At 37.1% G+C, this 19,675-nt stretch overlaps 2 protein-coding genes across 2 annotated transcripts in view; both read left to right on the top strand.

Annotated features, from left to right (window-relative positions):
* The first annotated feature begins 845 nt into the window (after nt 1-845).
* dbf4b (DBF4B-CDC7 kinase regulatory subunit) lies at nt 846-15,267 on the top strand. The gene is made up of 12 exons (XM_079397314.1): nt 846-994; nt 3,414-3,529; nt 3,658-3,786; nt 4,100-4,150; nt 5,058-5,124; nt 5,866-5,915; nt 6,013-6,049; nt 6,215-6,260; nt 10,438-10,575; nt 10,654-10,789; nt 11,968-12,101; nt 12,241-15,267. Exons 2-12 carry the CDS (start codon nt 3,422-3,424, stop codon nt 13,883-13,885), a joined length of 2,541 nt encoding a protein of 846 aa, XP_079253440.1. The 5' UTR covers nt 846-994; nt 3,414-3,421; the 3' UTR covers nt 13,886-15,267.
* A 797-nt stretch (nt 15,268-16,064) lies between these two features.
* The window catches only part of LOC306857394 (disintegrin and metalloproteinase domain-containing protein 11-like), a gene marked incomplete at both ends in the record, with an annotated part of 58,921 nt that continues 55,310 nt past the window's right edge, over nt 16,065-19,675 (top strand). Inside the window, 2 exons of the mRNA XM_079397317.1 lie at nt 16,065-16,122; nt 16,383-16,552. Coding sequence (XP_079253443.1) covers nt 16,065-16,122; nt 16,383-16,552 — 228 coding nt within the window. The remainder of the gene's footprint in view (nt 16,123-16,382; nt 16,553-19,675) is intronic.

Raw genomic sequence — 19,675 nt, 5'->3', positions numbered from 1 at the left:
AGCTGCATCACTGTCTGGTACGGGAACTGCAGTGCTGCTGACCGCAAGACCCTCCAGCGGACAGTGAACACAGCTGCAAAGATCATCGGTGCCCCTCTCCCCTCCATCCTGGACATTTTCCTTACACGATACTCCAGCAAAACCAACAGCATCGTGAAGGACTCCACCCATCTCTCCCACAGTCTCTTCCAGCTCCTACCATCAGGAAGACGATACCGGAGCATCAGAGCCTGCTCCGCCAGACTGCTCAACAGCTTTTTCCCCCAGGCTGTGAGAGCCCTGAACTCAAACCACCCCGCCCCCTCTGAAACCCCATGCAAACCCCTACCATGCTGAAACATTTTCCATTAAAGATGTTTACATATAGTCCAAAAGACAAAAAAATAGCTGAAATTATTAAAATAACCACATTCAAAAGTTTGGGAACCCTTGGTTCTTAATACTGTGTGTGGTTACCTGGATGATCTACGATTTTTTGTTTTGTGATGGTTGTTCATGAGTCCCTTGTTTGTTCTAAACAGTTCAACTGAGCACTGTTCAAAATCCTCCAGGTCCTGCAGAATCTTCAGTTTTCCAGCATCTTTTGCATATTTGAACCCTTTCCAGCAGTAACTGTATGATTTTGAGATCCACCTTTTCACGCTGAGGATGATTGAGGGACTCAAACACAACAATTAAAAAAGGTTCAAACATTCACTGATGCTCCTGAAGGAAACACGATGCATTAAGATTTTACAATGAACAACATAACTGACTGGCAACAGACCATTTATAGCAAGTACACTAAACGGCAGTAGGTGGCGGTAATGTGTAACAATGTGTGCTACAGCAGACAATATACAAGAGAAGAAGAAATTCAGGAGGGTCATTTGAAAAGGTTCACAGAAAGAGACTGCGCGTAACATTTATATCGCTTGAAAACTATACAATTGAGGATGTTTTAATATATCAGGAAGCGCGACATTTTTAACATTTTTGCGCAAAGAACCTCAAGGTAAGATAAACATTTTCAGAAATAACGTTACTCTGATGATACAGGTTGTTGTAGCTTCTGTTGATGTGATCAGTCGATACTAAGTTTACACACACACACACACACACACACACACACACACACACACACACACACCAGCTTTTGTTTACCATGGTATTTACATGCCCCCCTAAACACGTTATATGTCTAATAAAACAGGTACTACTATGATAAATATCAGAAAGCATACTGTAATACCATGGCATTTAGTTCTTATTTAACAACTTTTTCATTGATTTAAACATGTTTAACAGTGTTAATAATACATTGAGAAATTAGGGTCCAACTGTGTCAACGCATAAAAATGTGAGAAATCAATAGTTTTAGTAAATAGGATGTTTACAATTAATTAACAGATTCTTATTATACAATTATCAAGTTTATTGTGCTGTAGTGTATTATAAAATGTAAGGAATTTTAGCATGTGTTTGATAATTATTGACCTAAAAAAGAGCAAGTACAAGGAGATGAAGTTTCATATCAATACACCAAAGTGTTGATAATAAACAGCCATTTTGCTATCACATTCATTGGTGCATTAGATAGAAAACAGTTAGGTATATCAAAAAGCAACAAAGCAATCAAATTGAATCAAGAGCTTGGTTGGATCCAACTATACCGTCTTCTCTACTATATAGTTGGTGAAAAATACCGTAGTACATGAAATGAATAGCATAACCGAATTTGTATTTATAAAACATGCAAAAAAATAACCAGATAGCCTACTACTTCCAGCGAAATTCTGAAGTGTGCATCCAATAAACACTTTACTATCCCTAATGATACAGGAAAGGACTTGGGAAAGGCAGTGACATGAAACTGTGAAACTGAAGGATCTTCGAAATCTTAACAGCAACCTGTGTGTTTGTATCTCAAGAGAGCAACCATACATTGTTATTTATAATCTATATTAATTGTAAAAAAAAATATATTATCATGTAATTGTTTATTAAATTGTTCATTTTGTCAATTTAGTAAAATTTATTATCAGGGTATTTATTATTTCAAACCCTTTGAATCTGGATTTCTGCATTCTCAGGCATAATGTGGTCTGATTTTTAAGTCACAATTAAAGACAAACACTCTGACTAAACTAATGGCACACAGTTGTATTTAAAAAAAACAATCATTTAATTATTAAATCATGAAATATGAAATCCATACCCAGCTGCAGTAAATGCTCAAGGAAAATTCAAAAAGGTGCAAGATTTTGTTGGGTGGAAATTAAAAACATGGTATGCATTCTACTTGCCATTAGTCAAGGGAAAATCTGAACAAATGCAGTAGATTTTTTTTTGTGTTGCCCCTGAATATTGAATCCCCTGAAACTGTATTCTTCTCAGAATCAGATGTTCATATACTTTGTTAATTTTATGAAAATCTGACATTTAGTCTAGGAGGAGTTATAGACTTTTTGTCATCTAGGCCATGCCTGTTATTTTTTTTATTATTAATGTAGTCCGTAACTTAATTTAAGACCCAACCAACTCTTCATAATACTATGGCAAAAGAGAGCAGCAATACTAGTTCTCACCAGTGTTGAACAAGTATGATGTTTTATTGCATGTCTATGCATTTAAAATATGTCTTTATTGGTCAACAAACCAGCAAAGGAGGAGAAGAAAATATTTACCTCTGCAACTTATGCAGCCTTAAATGGCACAAATTCTGTAGCTACCCTCTAATTTTGTGCCACAGACTGATTAAATGTGACTTTATTAGAGCTCCATTGAATGGGATAAAACTGTGTAGATGTAGTCAAATGACTAGGCATCAGGTAAGCATCAGATTTAGAACTGCAGTTGAAAGTGGATCCAATCAAATGGCAAAAAATCCAATCTCATAGGTGTTTTTGCTGTTTACATGCAAGGAGATCCCATCTGTACCTGATTTCAGTGGGAAAAAAATATATAAATGGCTGACAGTGTGAATGCCGACACAAAAGACTGCGGAGTGTACAACAATTTATAATATGCATGCAAAATGTGATGCCGCAGTATTTATAGTTCATCATGATGGATTGATGAAATGTAATAGGTAACTTTTCTTTTGCTTGGGGGCCAAGAATTCAGTTGATATAAGACACATTTTCATATATATACGGTTCAGGAGTTATTGCTCCAAATGCATTTAGCTTCATTGTAGCTCCCCAATTGTCCGTTCAGGACCAAACAACCATCCTGCCAAGTTTCAAATCTCTAGGTCTTTTTAGCTGCAAGGGTACAAATTTTGGGGTACAAACCAATAGGGATTGCAGCACTTTGCACTTGAGCCCATAATAACAATAATATTTAATAGTAATTAATAAAGCTATACAGTTATCTTTGAAAACCCCATAGATGAATTGACATGCATATAAACATTCCTAAACCTGTTTCAGTTCAAATAATGGCTGGAGAACATTTGGGTGTTTTGAGGGGCCAATCCTTCTACCTGCATGACGTGAAGAGACATCAGTCCGTTACACTCACTGACATCATCAGCCGTCTGGGAGGGGTGAGAGATATCATTTTGTCATTCATTTGAAAATTAGAGACGAAACAGAAATCATAGTAATTGTTGCCCTCTGTGCAAAGTGATATTAAATGGTACATCTCATCCTGTCTGTTCAATGTTTCCTATAGAAAGTGGACAGTTTTCTCACCAAGGATGTGAATGTGGTTGTGACGGGCATTAAAGAACCTCATAGTGATTTGCAGGTGGATGGTTCATGTACTGCAGGGGGAAAACAAAGTGGAACCCCCAAACCTCTGGTATGTACCCAATTTTTAAATTTAGTTCTTGTCTAGTTTATAATGTACGATGTACTGTCAGTAGATTTTTTTTGAGGAGCCTTTCATGCAGATTTCTGGTTCCTTCCAAGGTCACTTCTTTAGACCTAAACATTTCAGACAGTTTTTTTTTTTCTTGCCACAGTCATCTTTGTCTTATTCACAGAGGGTATGAAGGCTCTTATTTTCTATACTAAGAAAAATGCTATAGAGGTGAATTTAAATATTTCTGAAGGGTTCCACCAGGGATGTTTGGTAGCTAATAATGTTTTTTAAATGTCTTTTTGTCCTCAAGATTTGTGGCAGTCGTGGAAAAGCATTACTGGAAAGAGCAATCCACAGCAATGTAAGTCCAAATCTAAATATTTGAGAAAATTCTCCTCCTTATTTATTTTACTTCAATGCTGAATGTCTGTGCATGTGCCCCTACTTGCAGTCTCAAAATGAATCCTTCATAATCTTCATTTACATTGAGAATTTGTGAAAGTTTTATGATTTGACAAATGTTAAACAAAGAACTGCACTTATATTGAAAAATAAGTAAATTTGTGTCAGATTTTCTTGCTTCCGTTCGGTCATGCTGGAGAACATGATCATCAGTGGCCTGTTGCATGAAGCTAGCTGAACAAACTCAGAGTTTCAGAGTAGGTTTAGTTGAGTTGACAAAACCAAACAAATACAACCTGGTTTAGATCAGGTTCAGCAGGCTCACAAAGCTCGATATAAACGTTATCTGCTGAAGATTAAGACAGTTTGCTCAAACTAAACATGAACTTACCTGGGTAAAAACTGAAACTGGCTCAAATTCTCAAATTCAGATCAACTTTTCAGTACTCTGTTTGTAATGATCATAATAACAATGTATTATTTCTAACGAAAATAATTGTCAAGTTAGTAAAAAAAAGCAAATCAAAGAATTTTCACTAGTGCTCTCTACCCTTTCAACCCAACTGTATATTGTTCCAAATGTCTGGTAGCCAATAAGTTACTTTGATGTTCCAAACATGACAATAAAGGATAGTATATCAAAAAATCCTTTCTTGCTGCCTTTTTTTTTTTTTTTTTTACCTAACAATTCATGTTGTTAAATGGAACATGCAAACTTAATTGGATTAAAATCCAATCTGACACTTTAAGATGATAAAATATTGTTTTTGCTCAGTCATAATGCTACTGCTATTATGTTAGGACCTCTCAGTTTTTAATTTAGCATTTTTACTTATTAAACATTAAGTGATTTTTGTTGTTTGCAGGAGAAGTATCAGAGCAGTGTGCTGGCTAATGCGCGTTCATGGGGAGTCAAGGTCTACAGTGTTGATGGTATCCTTTTATTTACCTGCTTTAGGGGGCATTTAACAATATCATATATGCAAGTCATGTGGGCTGATTTTGGAGTGGCATTTTGAAGTTTGACAGCCCCATTCCTCTTTCACATTAATCATACTTAAATGTAAGGATTTTTTCAAAAGAATTTGACCATTTGTGTCGATTCTGAAAAGTCACAGTGGGGTTGGGAATGACATGGTCACAAAGTAAAGTCAATTTCAGTTTTTATATGACCTATTCCATGTATCTGTGTTCCATGTTTGTAATCTGTGGTGCTAGTTGCTGCTAATTAAGTTTAGTTTTTTTATATGAATTGTTGCCTAAAGGATATCTCTCTTGCTATTTTTTTTTTTTTTTTGTCATTTAATGTGAAGCTCAGAAAAACACTTGGTTACACAAGCATTATGTTAAGGATCACATTTGCAATTCGGCTTTGCATTCACTGAGGGAAATTCTTGGATCAGAATAAGATGTGGCCATAGTTAACACCTTTTATAAAGCATTTAAATTTTTTCAGTATTGTAATACTACTTTTGAGCCCTGCACTGCAGCATACTAGTTCCTCTTAGTGCTCATGTACAGTCTTCTACTGACTTACAAGAAGTCAACACTAGAGAGCACCATATGTAATAATGTACATAATGTAACAATGCGTTACTTTTAAAAGTAACTTTCCCCAACACTGTTTACGACTGTAAATTAATTAGCTTGTTTTTTTCTTAACGTTAATTTCAGAATTTCTAAAGTTAATCAGTCATCTAAATCAGAAAATGAGGACAGCTAAGGTAATTCAATTAATTGTGAATTAATACTGTTAATATGAGTTTCTTGTCAAAAATGAGTTTCTTATTCACCCCAATTTCACACCCTTTTTTAAAACAGAAAAAAAGCAGCAAACTAACAGCTCCTCATGTGAAAGGTTTGTAAACTACATAAACGTACTACTTCTTGTTGTGGTTGTTTTATAGTAAATGTAAGTCTAGCTTTAATTTTTTAAAAACTTTTTACACCTCTATACCTGAGAAACCTGAGTGTAGAGGTGGCGTATGATCTGGAGTGTTAATACACCTGTGTCTTCACATAGCTGGAGTCTTGAGAGGTCCTTATCTGAAAGTGGAGGACTCCAGTCGGTGAGTTTTAGACCTCCGTCTCATTCTCTTAACTCTGCTTTCTGTTTAGATGGTAGTTTAGGTACTTTATACTGTGTTTTACCCACTTTTTTTAATGGTAAGTGGAACAATAGGTTGCCGGCCTCTGGTACTGTGATCAAATAAAGAGTTAAGAAGTTGTCAGTTGAAGCTGATATAACTTCTGATTCATTCATGACCGTAAAAATAAGAAGTCACATCTTTTATATAGCATTGTTTTTATAATATTTTTATATTTGGTTGTGTGCTGAATATTTTATTTAAATGTAGATATAGTTGTAGTAATAGTGTATTTGATTACTGCAGAAATAGTATGAGTAGTGTTATGCTGTTCCATTCATAGCCAGTGTATCTTTAATAAAATGAGTGGGTTGTCTGCGGTAACTCTCTATATTTAATAAATACAGTTAGCTATACTTAACTGTTTCTGTTGTAAAACTGTTTTGTCCCAATCCCCATTAACAAGGCGAATGATTCAGCTAAGGTCACTGTAGATGTTTTAGATAAGTTCATTATCAAAATGCATGCAGCATGCCCTAGGGGGCCACCCTGAAGCTGATCGAAAAAGTATCATTTCCCTCCCCTGCTGAGGCTCTGTGAGCACTGGGCAGCTCTTGGCTAATGAAAAGAACTATTGTGTTTTGAGTCTGTTTGTCACTGCTGTCAGAAATTGATCCTACAAATACTAGATCCTGGCGATTTAAGGTGATTATTTTTCTAATGACATTTTTTTTTTTTAAAGTCATTTTAATTTGGTTGCACACCAGATTTTGTTACACACATTTAGGTAACCATTTACAATAAGGTTCTGTATGTTTGCATTACTTAAAACCAATAATTAACATGATGATATTATAATACTTTTACATACAGTAATATATTTACTTGATATTACTATGATGGTATTGATTTTACTCCTTACAGAAAGTTATCTGAAGATTCATTTAATAATTTAGCAGGTGTGGGCCCATATATTTTTGACCCATATATACATTCAGGAGGTGACATGACAAATTTCATCCATTTCTAATGCTAGAGGATGATGCAACTAAAGAATGACTCTAAACTTTTGTACTGTGTGACATATACTACTTATTAACTGTATCAACAGCACCAGACACATCTGTTCTTTCCAGTTTGGAATTATCATTCATCTCCACGATACCAAACTGTTTAGAGCCTGATCCTTGTCATGTTCTTAAACTTAATCACAATAGTTTCAAGTGGCATTATGTTTATTAGAGGCTTAAGTTTGATCATGACAGCAACACTGATGCTTCGAGCTGGTTTACATGTGCACACAAAATGCATTCATTTTTGTATTCCTCAAGGATTTACAGAGATTGCGAAGAATGCAACAGATCATTACTGTTGAATTCAGTATCTTCAATATTACAGTCACTGTATTTCTCTGAGCATCTTTCCTTTAATCTTACAAAAGCATTCATTAGTAGTTCTTGATGCAATGATGGCTTTACTAGTTAGTCTGCACATCTTATTACATTACATTACATTTAGTAATTTAGCAGAGGCTTTTATCCAAAGTGACTTACAAATGGGGACAAAAAAAAATCAAAACCAACAAAAGAGCAATAATATGCAAGTGCTATGACAAGTCTCGTTTAGTTTAAGGCAGTGCACATAGCAAGGTGTGGGTGGGTGTGTATATGTATATATATTAGTGTGAAGTGACATACGGTCAAGTATTGTGACCCATACTCGGAATTCGTGCTCTGCATTTAACCCATCCAACGTGCACACACACACCATGAACACACACCCGGAGCAGTGGGCAGCCATTTATGCTGCGGCGCCCGGGGAGCAGTCGTGGTATTGAGGGTGGAGAGAGCGCTGGACATTCACTTCACCCCTTCCTGTTCTTAGCTGACAGGAGCGGCACCCGGTGTGGTGGTCTTCTGCTACTGTAGCCCATCTGCTTCAGGGTTCGACGTGTTGTGTGTTCAGAGATGGTATTCTGCATACCTTGGTTGTAACGAGTGGTTATTTGAGTTACTGTTGCCTTTCTATCATCTCTAACCAGTCTGCCCATTCTCCTCTGACCTCTGACAACAACAAGGCATTTTCTTCCACACAACTGCCACACACTGGATATTTTCTCTTTTTCGGATCATTCTCTGTAAACCCTAGAGATGGTTGTGCGTGAAAATCCCAGTAGATCAGCAGTTTTTGAAATGCTCAGACCAGCCCGTCTGGCACCAACAACCATTCCACGTTCAAAGTCACTTAAATCCCCTTTCTTCCCCATTCTGATGCTCGGTTTGAACTTCAAGTCATCTTCACCACATCTAGATGCCTAAATGCATTGAGTTGCTGCCATGTGATTGGCTGATTAGCAATTTGTGTTACCAAGCAATTAAACAGATGTACCTAATAAAGTGGCCTGCTACAGGTCTCAAAATAGTTGGGACGGGGGCATGTTTACCATGGTGTAGCATCTCCTCTTCTTTTCAAAACAGTTTGAAGACGTCTGGGCATCAAGGTTATGAGTTTCTGGTGTTTTGGTGTTGGAATTTAGTCCCATTCTTGCCTGATATAAGTTTCCAGCTGCTGAAGTGTTCGTGGTCGTCTTTCACGTATTTTTCATTTAATGATGCGCCAAATGTTCTCTATAGGTGAAAGATCTTGACTGCACGCAGGCCAATTCAGACTCTTCTTCTACGAAGCCATGCTATTGTAATAGCTGCAGTATGTGGTTTTGCATTGTCCTGCTGAAATACACAAGGCCTTCCCTGATATAGATGTCGTCTGGAGGGGAGCATATGTTGCTTTAAAACCTTTTATACCGTTGGAAGGAATTCATAGTGCTGGCTTTTGAACTGAACGCTGGAAGGTCTGCCTCCTCTTTAGCCTGGAGGACACGGCGTCCGTGATTTCCAACAAGAATGTCAAATTTGGACTCGTCAGACCATAGAACACGTTTCCACTTTGAAACAGTCCATTTTAAATGAGCCTTGGCCCACAGGACACGACAGCGCCTGGCTTCCTTTTTGCATGATAGAGCTTTAGTTGGCATCTACAGATGGGATGGTGGATTGTTTACTGACAGTGGTTTCTGGAAGTATTCCTGGGCCCAATTATCCATGCCAATGACAGAATCATGCCGATGAGTGATGCACTGAGGGCCGAAGACCACAGGCATCCAACAAAGGTGTTCGGCCTTGTCCCTTACGCACAGAGATTTCTCCAGTTTCTCTGAATCTTTTGATGTTATGTAGTGTAGATGATGAGATTTGCAAAGCCTTTGCAATTTGACATTGAGGAATGTTATTTTTAAAGTATTCCACAATCTTTTGACTCACTCTTTCACAGATTGAAGAGCCTCTGCCCATTTTTACTTTTAAGAGATTCTGCCTCTCTAAGACATCCCTTTTATAGCTAATCATGTTACAGACCTGATGTCAATTAACTTAATTAGTTGCTAGATGCTCTCCCAGCTGAATCTTTTCAAAATGTCTTGCTTTTTCAGCCCTTTCTTCCCAGTGCCAACTTTGAGACCTGTAGCAGGCATCAAATTTGAAATGAGCTCATTTAGTGGATGTGTAAAATTTCTCCATTTAAACGTTTATGTTCTCTGTTCTATTGTGAATAAAATATTAGCTCATGTGATTTGAAAGTCTTTGTTTTCATTTTATTCAAATTTTAAAAACTTGGGTATGAATTTGTGTTGTAGCTTTAAATGTTCTGTGTCATGTTAAATCTCCATTCAGAATTTGATTATTCTTAGAAGCTAACTTTGTCAGTTACATAAAAGCATAGATTGGTCTCATAATCTGATTAAAAAAAAGTATGACTGATTACCCCTTGACTAATTGGTCAGACTAGCTTATTAAAATAGTGAATGTGTTATGAAACTGGCCTCTCATCTAAAAATTATTTAATAAAAACAATTATTTTTTTACACTGCAGGATTTAAAAAAAAAAAAAATGGCTAAGATAACCATTGATTTAACAAGTTTTCTCTAGTTATAGCAGATAACACGTTTTCCGTTATACAAATTTAGACATTTTAATATGAAATCTTGATTTTAAGAAGAAATGTTGGTATCCGTTTTCCAATTATATAAATACTTCCCAATTTAAATGTTTTTTCACAGAAGCGTGTTATTTTGTTAATCCTTATGGTTTTGTTTTTAAACAGGAAATTCAGACCATACTATGCACAGACTCTGAGTTTCCCAGTGATGAGTTTCTCTGGAAAATTTAGCCCTTTTGAGCCCCTAATTCCTCAGCAGTCTGCTAGAAGCAAGGATGTAGATTCCAGAAAGGACAATTTCAGGTATATTCTTTGCGTTTTGAGAAATTGGTAATCAAATCTACATTATCACTTAAGTCTGTTTTTTTTTGTTTTAATCAGAAAGAAGGAAGAAACCACTAGCAGCTGCCATAAGTTGCAAGCACCAGTTACTGCAAGTGCCACACACAGAGGCCCAACTAAGAAAAGTTCAGGCTATTGTGAGTGCTGCCACATCATTTACAAAGACCAGTATGAGGTGAGTTATTTTGTTTGCAAAAATTGTGTGACCGCAAAAAAGATTTTGTAAGTTCTTTTTAATATCAGTTTTACTGATAAAAGGGATAGTACTGATTAAAGGGATAGTTCACCCAAAAATGAAAATTATGTCATTAATTGCTCACCCTCATGTTGTTCCAAACCCGTAAAACCTTCGTTCATCTTCGGAGCACAAATTAAGATATTTTTTATAAAAATCCGAGAGCTCTCTGACCCTCCATTGACAGCAAGGTTACTACTACAGTCAAGGCACAGAAAGTAGTAAGAACATCGTTAAAATGGTCCATGTGACATCAGTGGTTCAACTGTAATTGTACGAAGCTACGAGAATACTTTTTGTGGAAAAACTCTCTCGGAATCGCTCGGAATACTCTTCTTCTGTGTTTGTTTACACTGGTTTTCGAAACAGCACCACCACTCTCACCCTTTTGTGCTACAGCAACTGCTCCACGCACGTGATCTAAACTCAAATCTGATTGGACTGGCCGTTTCATCGCGAAGCGACGGGAAAAAAAAATCAACACGCAGGACGAAAAAAAAAAAATTTTTTTTTGATCGCGCTGGGTGTGAATAGCCCCATAGGGATCTATTGTTTAGATTCAAAGATGTCATTGCTCCGAAATTTCGCTTTTAGTGTGAAAAGCCCTTAACAGTAGGGGGAGACAATAAACATTTAAAATTGACAAAAAATACATCGGCATCATCTGTGTTAAAGAGAATTTAATAGCTTCATCCGATGTTTAAGTGAATAAAATAGCCTTGACAGCCGAGTTCCACAACTATTAACTATCTGACTTTTTTGCCCTGTTAGCGTTACTTACATTTTAAAGAATAAAACAATATTTACAATACACAGCGTGGTTTTTAAATATATTTTTAGGGGTCCCCATGGACCATTTTAACAATGTCCTTATTACGCTTCTATCCCGTGATCGTGGTAGTACCCTTGCTGTCTATGGAGAGTCAGAGAGCTCTCGGATTCCATCAAAAATATCTTAATTTGTGTTCCGAAGATGAACAAAGGTCTTACGAGTTTGGAACAACATGAGGGTGAGTAATTTAAAGACAGAATTTTCATTTTTGGGTGAACTATCCATGTAATATGCAGACTGAATGCCTTATATAACTTGACATAAAAATTATCTTTTTGATTTTTAGCACTTGCAGTCTGAAATGCATCGTTCTTTCATTCAAAAAGACAGTAACTATGCTGTAGTGGACCAACTAACGGCTGCCATGGTTGCTAGCTTTGTTTGTAATCCAAATCTAGAAGTGGATCCAACGCTGATCAAGTAAGGAGCAACTATACAAATGATTTGCTTTGAAGCAATTCACTGATATTTTTGATTTTCACTGTTGTCTTGTTGCCAGTACAACATTGAATGTTAGACTTTTTCCTCTGTTTTCACTCTGTTTATTCATTCCCCTCAGGTCATCAACAGGCTTCTCTCAATTGCAATTGAGTAATTTGACTGCAATGGTGCAGAATTCTGTCAGCGAGAATGAAAAATCTATTCAGAAATCACTTGTTCAAGAATGTGATCGTCTACCGGCAAATGCTGACAACAGAGGACACCCCTTTCTTAAACCTATCCAGAGTACGCCTGGCCAACAAAATGCAACCTCGCATCATACAATGCAAAACAACTCACCTGATCTTCTTGACAATGTCAAATTAGGCCTTTACATCAGATGCACCGCAAAGGTTCAAGACTTTCAATCTGGTGTTCTCTGCATGGATATAGTCCCACAACACGTTCCTCCAAAATCCCAATCAAAAGAGAAGAAACCCAAGAGCCTATCTTCTGTCACAACCTCAGAAGCTCCATCTAAAATGCTCACTCTAAGCTCTTCTGGAGACAACAAAATCCCATGCACCATCACTGCTGGTAAAAATGTTCCTGAAACTCAAGAACAATGTGAAGGTGGTCATGATCTACATGTATTGCATATGCAAAGTGGTCTTATAGGTGGTATTCCTAATACGGTCAACTCTCAAAATCAAAAATGTGATTGGGATCAAGGTTTAAAAATGTGCTCAAATAGACCGAAGATGCTACTCCAGCAAGGTGAAGATGGTAATTCTGAAAGTTGTGGCCAGTATGTGTTGGACCATAGAAGGCTGCCTTCAACAAAACAGTCACTGAAATCAGCCCAAGATATGGTTGGGACTCCAGAATTTGGCATCTCCTACTTTCCATTACCACGTTTTTTACCATTTCCACACTTGTCATTCCCATTTTCTATAGTTAACTTAAAAAAGCGCTGCAGGTCTTTCACTCCAAGTCCAAAACTTGCCAAGAGAAGAAAGATTAGTCAAAAAAGTGAAAAGCCAAACCCAATTCAGGGGGTTTGCATTGCTAACTGGATAAGACCGTACTCATCTGTACTTTCCACCATGTCATGTTTACCAGTCTCCAAGGTGGGTTTTACAACAGAGATGAATAATCAAACTGGGGGTAGCATACTAGCAACCCATGAGTCATCACTGAATGAATCATCTCTTGTGAATCAGATCCCAATGCGGCCTCCCCTAAAATACTTTACTCCCAGTGCCCACTGTTTTCCTCATCAAGTTGACCAACAGGACAATGCTGCAAAGCAACCCTGTGTTAAGCAGTCACAGGAATTGTCTCCAATCAAAGATCCAGTAGAATCCCAAATAACCACTTACTCATCTGATTTGGACCCTCCTCAGTTGGTTCCATTTTTCCATGAAGACCATCAACTCAAGTGCCATCAGTTTCATGATCCTCCAGAACTGCTACCCTTTTTTTTCCAGACACCTGAAGATACTTCCCATACATCAGTCTGTAAAGCCACAAACAGCTCATTTCTGTCACACTCCGGAGCCTCTATTTGCATTGAATCTGCTCTTCTCCCTAACCTCACATGGTCCACAGCCTCCTCTGAGTCGGATTGGGATTCTGGCCTCTTGTCATGGTTTGCGGCTGGAGTTCCTCTTCAGGCAAAAGGGGGACATGATGACCTGGGTCTGTTATTACAAAAGCCACATAATGGCATTCAGGATGGGAGCTATACATCACGGTTGTGCTCCATACTGCAACCCTCTTGATTCACATCATTGGGATTGAAGTTGCATCAATCTGACAACTGCGACTGTTGATGAATTCAATCCTAAAGCAGTTAATTCTCAATAGTCATCATTTTTCACTTCTACAATTAGATTAAGATGTCTACCACCAATAGGTGTGAAATGAGACTTAATGAATGAATTGTATGATTTTCATGAAGAAGATTTTATTATAGGTGTGTGCCTAACTCTGCAGTTAATGTATAAATAATTTCCACTTTTTTCCACACGTTTTGTTCGATGAAGACTGCCCAAACTGTTTTTTGTTTTTTTTCTGGATAATGAAACCATCTTGTCTTACATCAATATTGATTTACACATTTTTGTTAAGAATATTTAACTCTCCTTTCCACAGTGTTTTTCTCTTAGTGTGCAATATCTCACCAAAACCAAGAAAACTGTTAGTTTTAATTACAAGGTGGCAAATAGTTTTTTTTTTTTGTTTTGTGTTCTTTTTTCTCTTCGAGTGACCTCTGTGATTCTCTTATGGCTCTCTCTTGCCCTGAGTGTTGACCATGACTTTTCAGCAGAAATATCCGGGAACATGTGCTGGTATTGAGAATTTAATGAGGCTTTGCTGGAGGGGCATTATCCAATTAGTTTAAGTGCTGTGTCTGGCCTCTCTCCAGTTTAGAGGCAGTGTTGATGGTAGAACAATGCCATGGGGGTTTTGGAGAACATGCAGGATAGGATACACTGAAGGCAAAAATGGCCTATGAAGGTCTTTGTGGTACTTTAAGGTCATTTTTAAAATACTTTTCTGATTTCCTGTAAATGTGCATCAGTGGATGTGGCGGCATGACTGGTACAGTGGGCAGTGTTTTAATTATTTGATGTCCGCTAATGTTTTAAGGCATCTTTTAGTGACCGTACTTTGTGCAATCCTATTATAGAAGTTCTTGAAAGGAGTATACAAAGCTTGTACCACTGATGTCCATGTGGCATGATTAGTATCTTGCGCTTAAAAGATTTTCCATAAACACTGGAAATTATCTTTATGCAGGCCTTAGGCCAGTTAAACATTTTAAGACAAAATCGTGAAAGCGTTTTTTTTTTTATTAATAATAAAAATGTATTAAATTTTTATTATTTTACTGTATCATGAACTATTGTTTTGGATGCTAGATGCTAATTTAGCACCGTTGAGTTGTGTGCATGCTCATTAAAATCAGCTAAGACAAATGGTTTGACAAATTAACTTTAAGCTATCCCCTAACATTTGCTAGTCTGTTTTCAGCTTGCTTTCTTTCTTTCCCAAGGGTCTTTTATTTTGATGTGAATGTCTATAATGTTGAAGTAGCTGTTATAGGGCAATGTCAAGTCAGCTTTGATTTGATGTATATTTTATAAAATAAAATGATGGAATTATTAAAATGTTATTTTTGGTATTTCTCTTGAAGATGGGTAAATCATGGTTTAATATGAGTAACTAAAGATTAGTACAGATCGATTTAGTCCTCAGGGATGAGAGGTATTGCTGAGGACGGGAATATTTGATATGCTTTTATCTCTTAGAGGACGCCGGGTTCTCTCTCCATGACGCACACATACATTCATCTCACTTTTAAACCACTTACAAAATCACACAATGCGTGCTGTTGTGCTTGACAGCTGTATTGTAATTATGATAATATATATCGGCCTATATTTTATCTGAAATCATAATAAAATTTAATTGTAATTAGCCTTTAAATAGGCCCTATGTTATATTTTACAGTTATTGCAGCTATTGCGTACTGCATTTTATGTAAATATTGCGTATTGTAATATTTATAGTATTTTTTAAACGTGATATTTGTTCCAGGTTACAGAAGTGGAATATCTGATGCTGCATGTGAGTGCGGTGTGAAGTGAAGGGGAGGAGAAGAGAGGGGAGTGGGAGGAGGTGCGGGTGGGAGTCCCGCAGAAGGAGCGTTTCAATCCCAACATGAATTGTACTCGCAATCTCTGACCGAGCACACACGAGCGATATAAGCAGATATCACGGCGCCTCGCGCAAGCGGATACTTTTTGAAGTCTTTCCCATCAGCTTCTGCTTGTTTTCCACGGATGCCCTTAACGTCTTCCTCGTGACTTCAACATCGCCGCGGAACGGGATGAGGCGGTAAATGTCGCGTTTCGCATCTTTTCGCTCCGGTTGAAGCCGCAGGAGTATGTGATCATGTTGGCGACGCGCTGCCTCCTGTGGGCTGCGGTCACTGCGCGACTCGCCTTGACAGGTGAGCGACGAACGTTCGTGATATTAGTGCAAGCTCCATGGGTGTAGCTATTTATGTATATTGTGCGCCAACAGGTGCAGCGATTTCTTCGTTTTACGGATGGCCCCGTTTTCTGTCTGAATTTTCAGCGTCGCGCCAGAATACGCAGTGATGCCGCAGGCTAGATAGAGTGTAGCGGCTGTTAAACGCATAGGACTAAAACAGAATCGTGGCTTTGACGATTGTCTTACAGTTTTTATGAATGTGTCCTTTATTGAAAGGCTGGGGCAGCAGCATCAAGCGGGACGGAGCTGAACGGGGCCGCGAACAGAACGCGTATGCGGAGGAGCTCACGCAGCCTCAGCGGCTGCTGCAGCGGACTGACGCGGAGGAGGAGCTGCCGCACGGACACTTGGGTTCTCTAGTAAAGATTGATGCTGATGGAGCGCATGTGAGTGACTCCACTGAAACATGAAATCAAAATCGACCCCTTTTACTTTCTTAATGCACGTTTCTGGTCTTAGAATGAACGATACATATGAAAAACAAGCTTCTCTCAAGCTTCCTCAACTTTCATCATAATATAATAACTTGCTCCCTCTCTGAAATTACTTTACTCTTTGGCTGATGTCACAAAGCTCTTCTATTTTCCATCCCCTCCCTTCCAACTAGGCCTACATGCCTAATTTTTAATTAGAAATTAAAATTTAAAGTGTTAAAATTTGTGTTAATTATACACAATGTAGTAGCCATGCCAGCACTGTCATGTGATCTCTAACAATAGCTGCTTTATTTATTTATTTATTGCTATTTACGGATATATCCACTTTTGTGGCCTCTATTATTATTATTTAGTCATTTAGCGGACGCTTTTATCCAAAGCAACTTACAAATGGGGACAAAAGAAGCAATCAATTGTAGCATTAAAACAACTAAAAACAGATCCAAAACTAAAAGCTAAAACTTTATAAATACTACCTTTGCACATTTTAAAAATAAATTAAATATTAGAAATGCATACCACAAAATTTCAAAACTTAACATTTAAATAAAAAAATAAAATAAAAATAAAGCTAAAAACAATTGAAAATATTAAAGAACAAAAGGTATAAAAAAAGAGTATAATAATGATTCGAACATAACACTAAGTCAAACACCAAAAAAACAACTAATATATATGTATATGTACAACCACACACGCATACATACATGCATACATATATATATATATACATATATATATATATATACATATACATATACATATATATACATATACATATATATATATATATATATATATATATATATATATATATATATATATATATATATATATACACATATACAGTGCCCTCCAAGAGTATTGGAACAGTAAGGCCAATTCCTTTATTTTTGCTGTAGACTGTAAACATTTGGGTTTGACATCATAAGATGAATATGAGATGAGATATTAACATTTCAGCTTTTATTTGCATCTGGATCTGATACACAACTTAGAAGATAGCACCTTTTCTTTGAACCCACCCATTTTTCATGTTACCAAAAGTATTGGAACAGATAGAATTAACAGATTAAAGTGAAAAAGACAAGTAAAAAATATTTAGTTGCAAATCCTTTTCTTTCAATAACTGCATCAAGCCTGTGACCCATTGACATCACCAAACTTTTGCATTCTTCTTTTGTGATGCTTTTCCAGGCTTTCACCGCAGCCTCTTTCAGTTTTGGGGGGTTACTCCCTTCAGTCTCTTCTTTAGCAGGTAAAATGCATACTCTACAGGGTTTAAGTGTGGAGATTGACTTGGCCAGTCTAAAACCTTCCACTTCTTGCCCCAGATGAACTTTTTTGTTGTTTTGGCACTATATTTTGGGTCATTATCTTGCTGCATGATGAAGGATCTCCCAATCAGTTTGGTTGCATCTTTCTGTAAATTGTCAGACAAAATATTTCTGTAGACATCCAAGTTACTTTTGCTGCTGCCATCATGTGTTACATCATTAATGAAGATTAATGAGCCTGTCCCAGAAGAAGCGATGACAGCCCAACCCATTACATTACTTGTGTAATGTGTACTATAATGTACACCTGTGTACACTGTGTTTCAGATGAGCTTGTATGTTTGGGATCATGAGCAGATCCTTTCTTTCTCCAAACTTTAGCCTTTCCATCACGTTGGTCCATAAAATCAGTCCATAAAACCTTGTCCCAGAATTTTTGAGGCTTGTCTCCTATTCTTCTTGCTAATGAGTGGTTTGCATCTTCTGGTGTAGCCTCTGTACTTTAGTTCATGAAGTCTTCTGCGAACAGTAGATTGTGATACCTTCACTCCTGCCCTCTGGAGGTTGTTGCTGATGTCACTAACAGTTGTTTTAGGGTCTTTCTTTACAGCTGTCACAATGTTTCTGTCATCAACTGCAGATGTTTTCCTTGATCTACCCGTTTGAGGTGTGTTATTTAGTACACCAGTGGTTTCTTTCTTCCTCAGGAGATTCCAAATGGTTGTACTTGCTATTGCCAGGGTTTGTGCAATGGTTTGATTGATTTTTCATCTTCTCTCAGCTTCACAATTGCTCGTTTTTCACCCATAGACACCTCTCTGGTTTTCATGTTGGTTACACGTCTAACTAACTATAAATGCAGTCTGCACGGATCTGAAACTGAGCGCAGACATTCAGTGCTATTTATTGTTTGAATAATCAATTAATAGGACACACCAGGGCAACAAAACACACCTGTGCATCACATGTTCCAGTTCTTTTGGTAACATGAAAAATGGGTGTGTTCAAACAAAAGGTGCTATCTTCTAAGTTGTGTATCAGATCCAGATGAAAATACCTGTAAATAAAAGCTGAAATGTTAATCTCTCATCTCATATTCATCTTTTGATGTCAAACCCAAATATTTCAGTCTACAGCAAAAATAAAGGAATTGGCCTTACTGTTCCAATACTTTTGTAGGACACTGTATATATATCATTTCATTACCATTTAGTTTGTTGAAGTATTAAAATAACTCAAATTAAATAAAGATAAAACTTAATAAAAGACCTATACAGACATAATAAATTCAGACATTATTTAACTAAAATTAAAAAAGATAACTAATACAAATCACGACAGTATAGTTTATCAGTAATCCTAAAAAAATAACACTACCAAACACACATGCTAAAAACAACAACTTACTTACACATAGTAAAAAATGGTTATAAAAACTGAAACAGAAGTGAAACAAGTAGTAGAAAAGAGGAGAAATAAAAAGTGATACTTATATCCTTTGCCGGTGCCTCTGCCCAGTGGAGTCGATGGTCTTTAGACTCTTCAGTCTTCACACAAGGAGGACTTCACACGACAGCTGCCGTGACCGCCGCTGCCGTAAACTAAGCTTTTTTTTATACCCATCTAACAAAATACTAATTGAATTTAGCTGAACACACTTTATTTTACTACGCTTTTGAAATTTTTCCATTCACATGCAGACCGCCATCCACTCAGTTCCACATTTCTTGTAGGTAAATATTCTTTCTCACTTTGAAACATAAAATGGAGGATGTTCAATGGGTTTTGAATGCTC

The sequence above is a fragment of the Barbus barbus genome (genome assembly GCF_936440315.1).
Source record: "Barbus barbus genome assembly, chromosome: 38".
Lineage (NCBI taxonomy): Eukaryota > Metazoa > Chordata > Actinopteri > Cypriniformes > Cyprinidae > Barbus > Barbus barbus.
The sequence above is the reverse complement of the archived record's forward strand: the minus strand, read 5'-3'. Positions and strand labels throughout refer to the sequence as shown.

Coding starts and splice junctions, on each gene's coding strand:
- dbf4b (XM_079397314.1), top strand. CDS start 3,422: ATGGCTGGAGAACATTTGGGTGTTTTGAGGGGCCAATCCTTCTACCTG. Junction 3,787..4,099: donor GTGGAACCCCCAAACCTCTG/GTATGTACCCAA, acceptor TTTGTCCTCAAG/ATTTGTGGCAGTCGTGGAAA. Junction 12,102..12,240: donor GTGGATCCAACGCTGATCAA/GTAAGGAGCAAC, acceptor CATTCCCCTCAG/GTCATCAACAGGCTTCTCTC.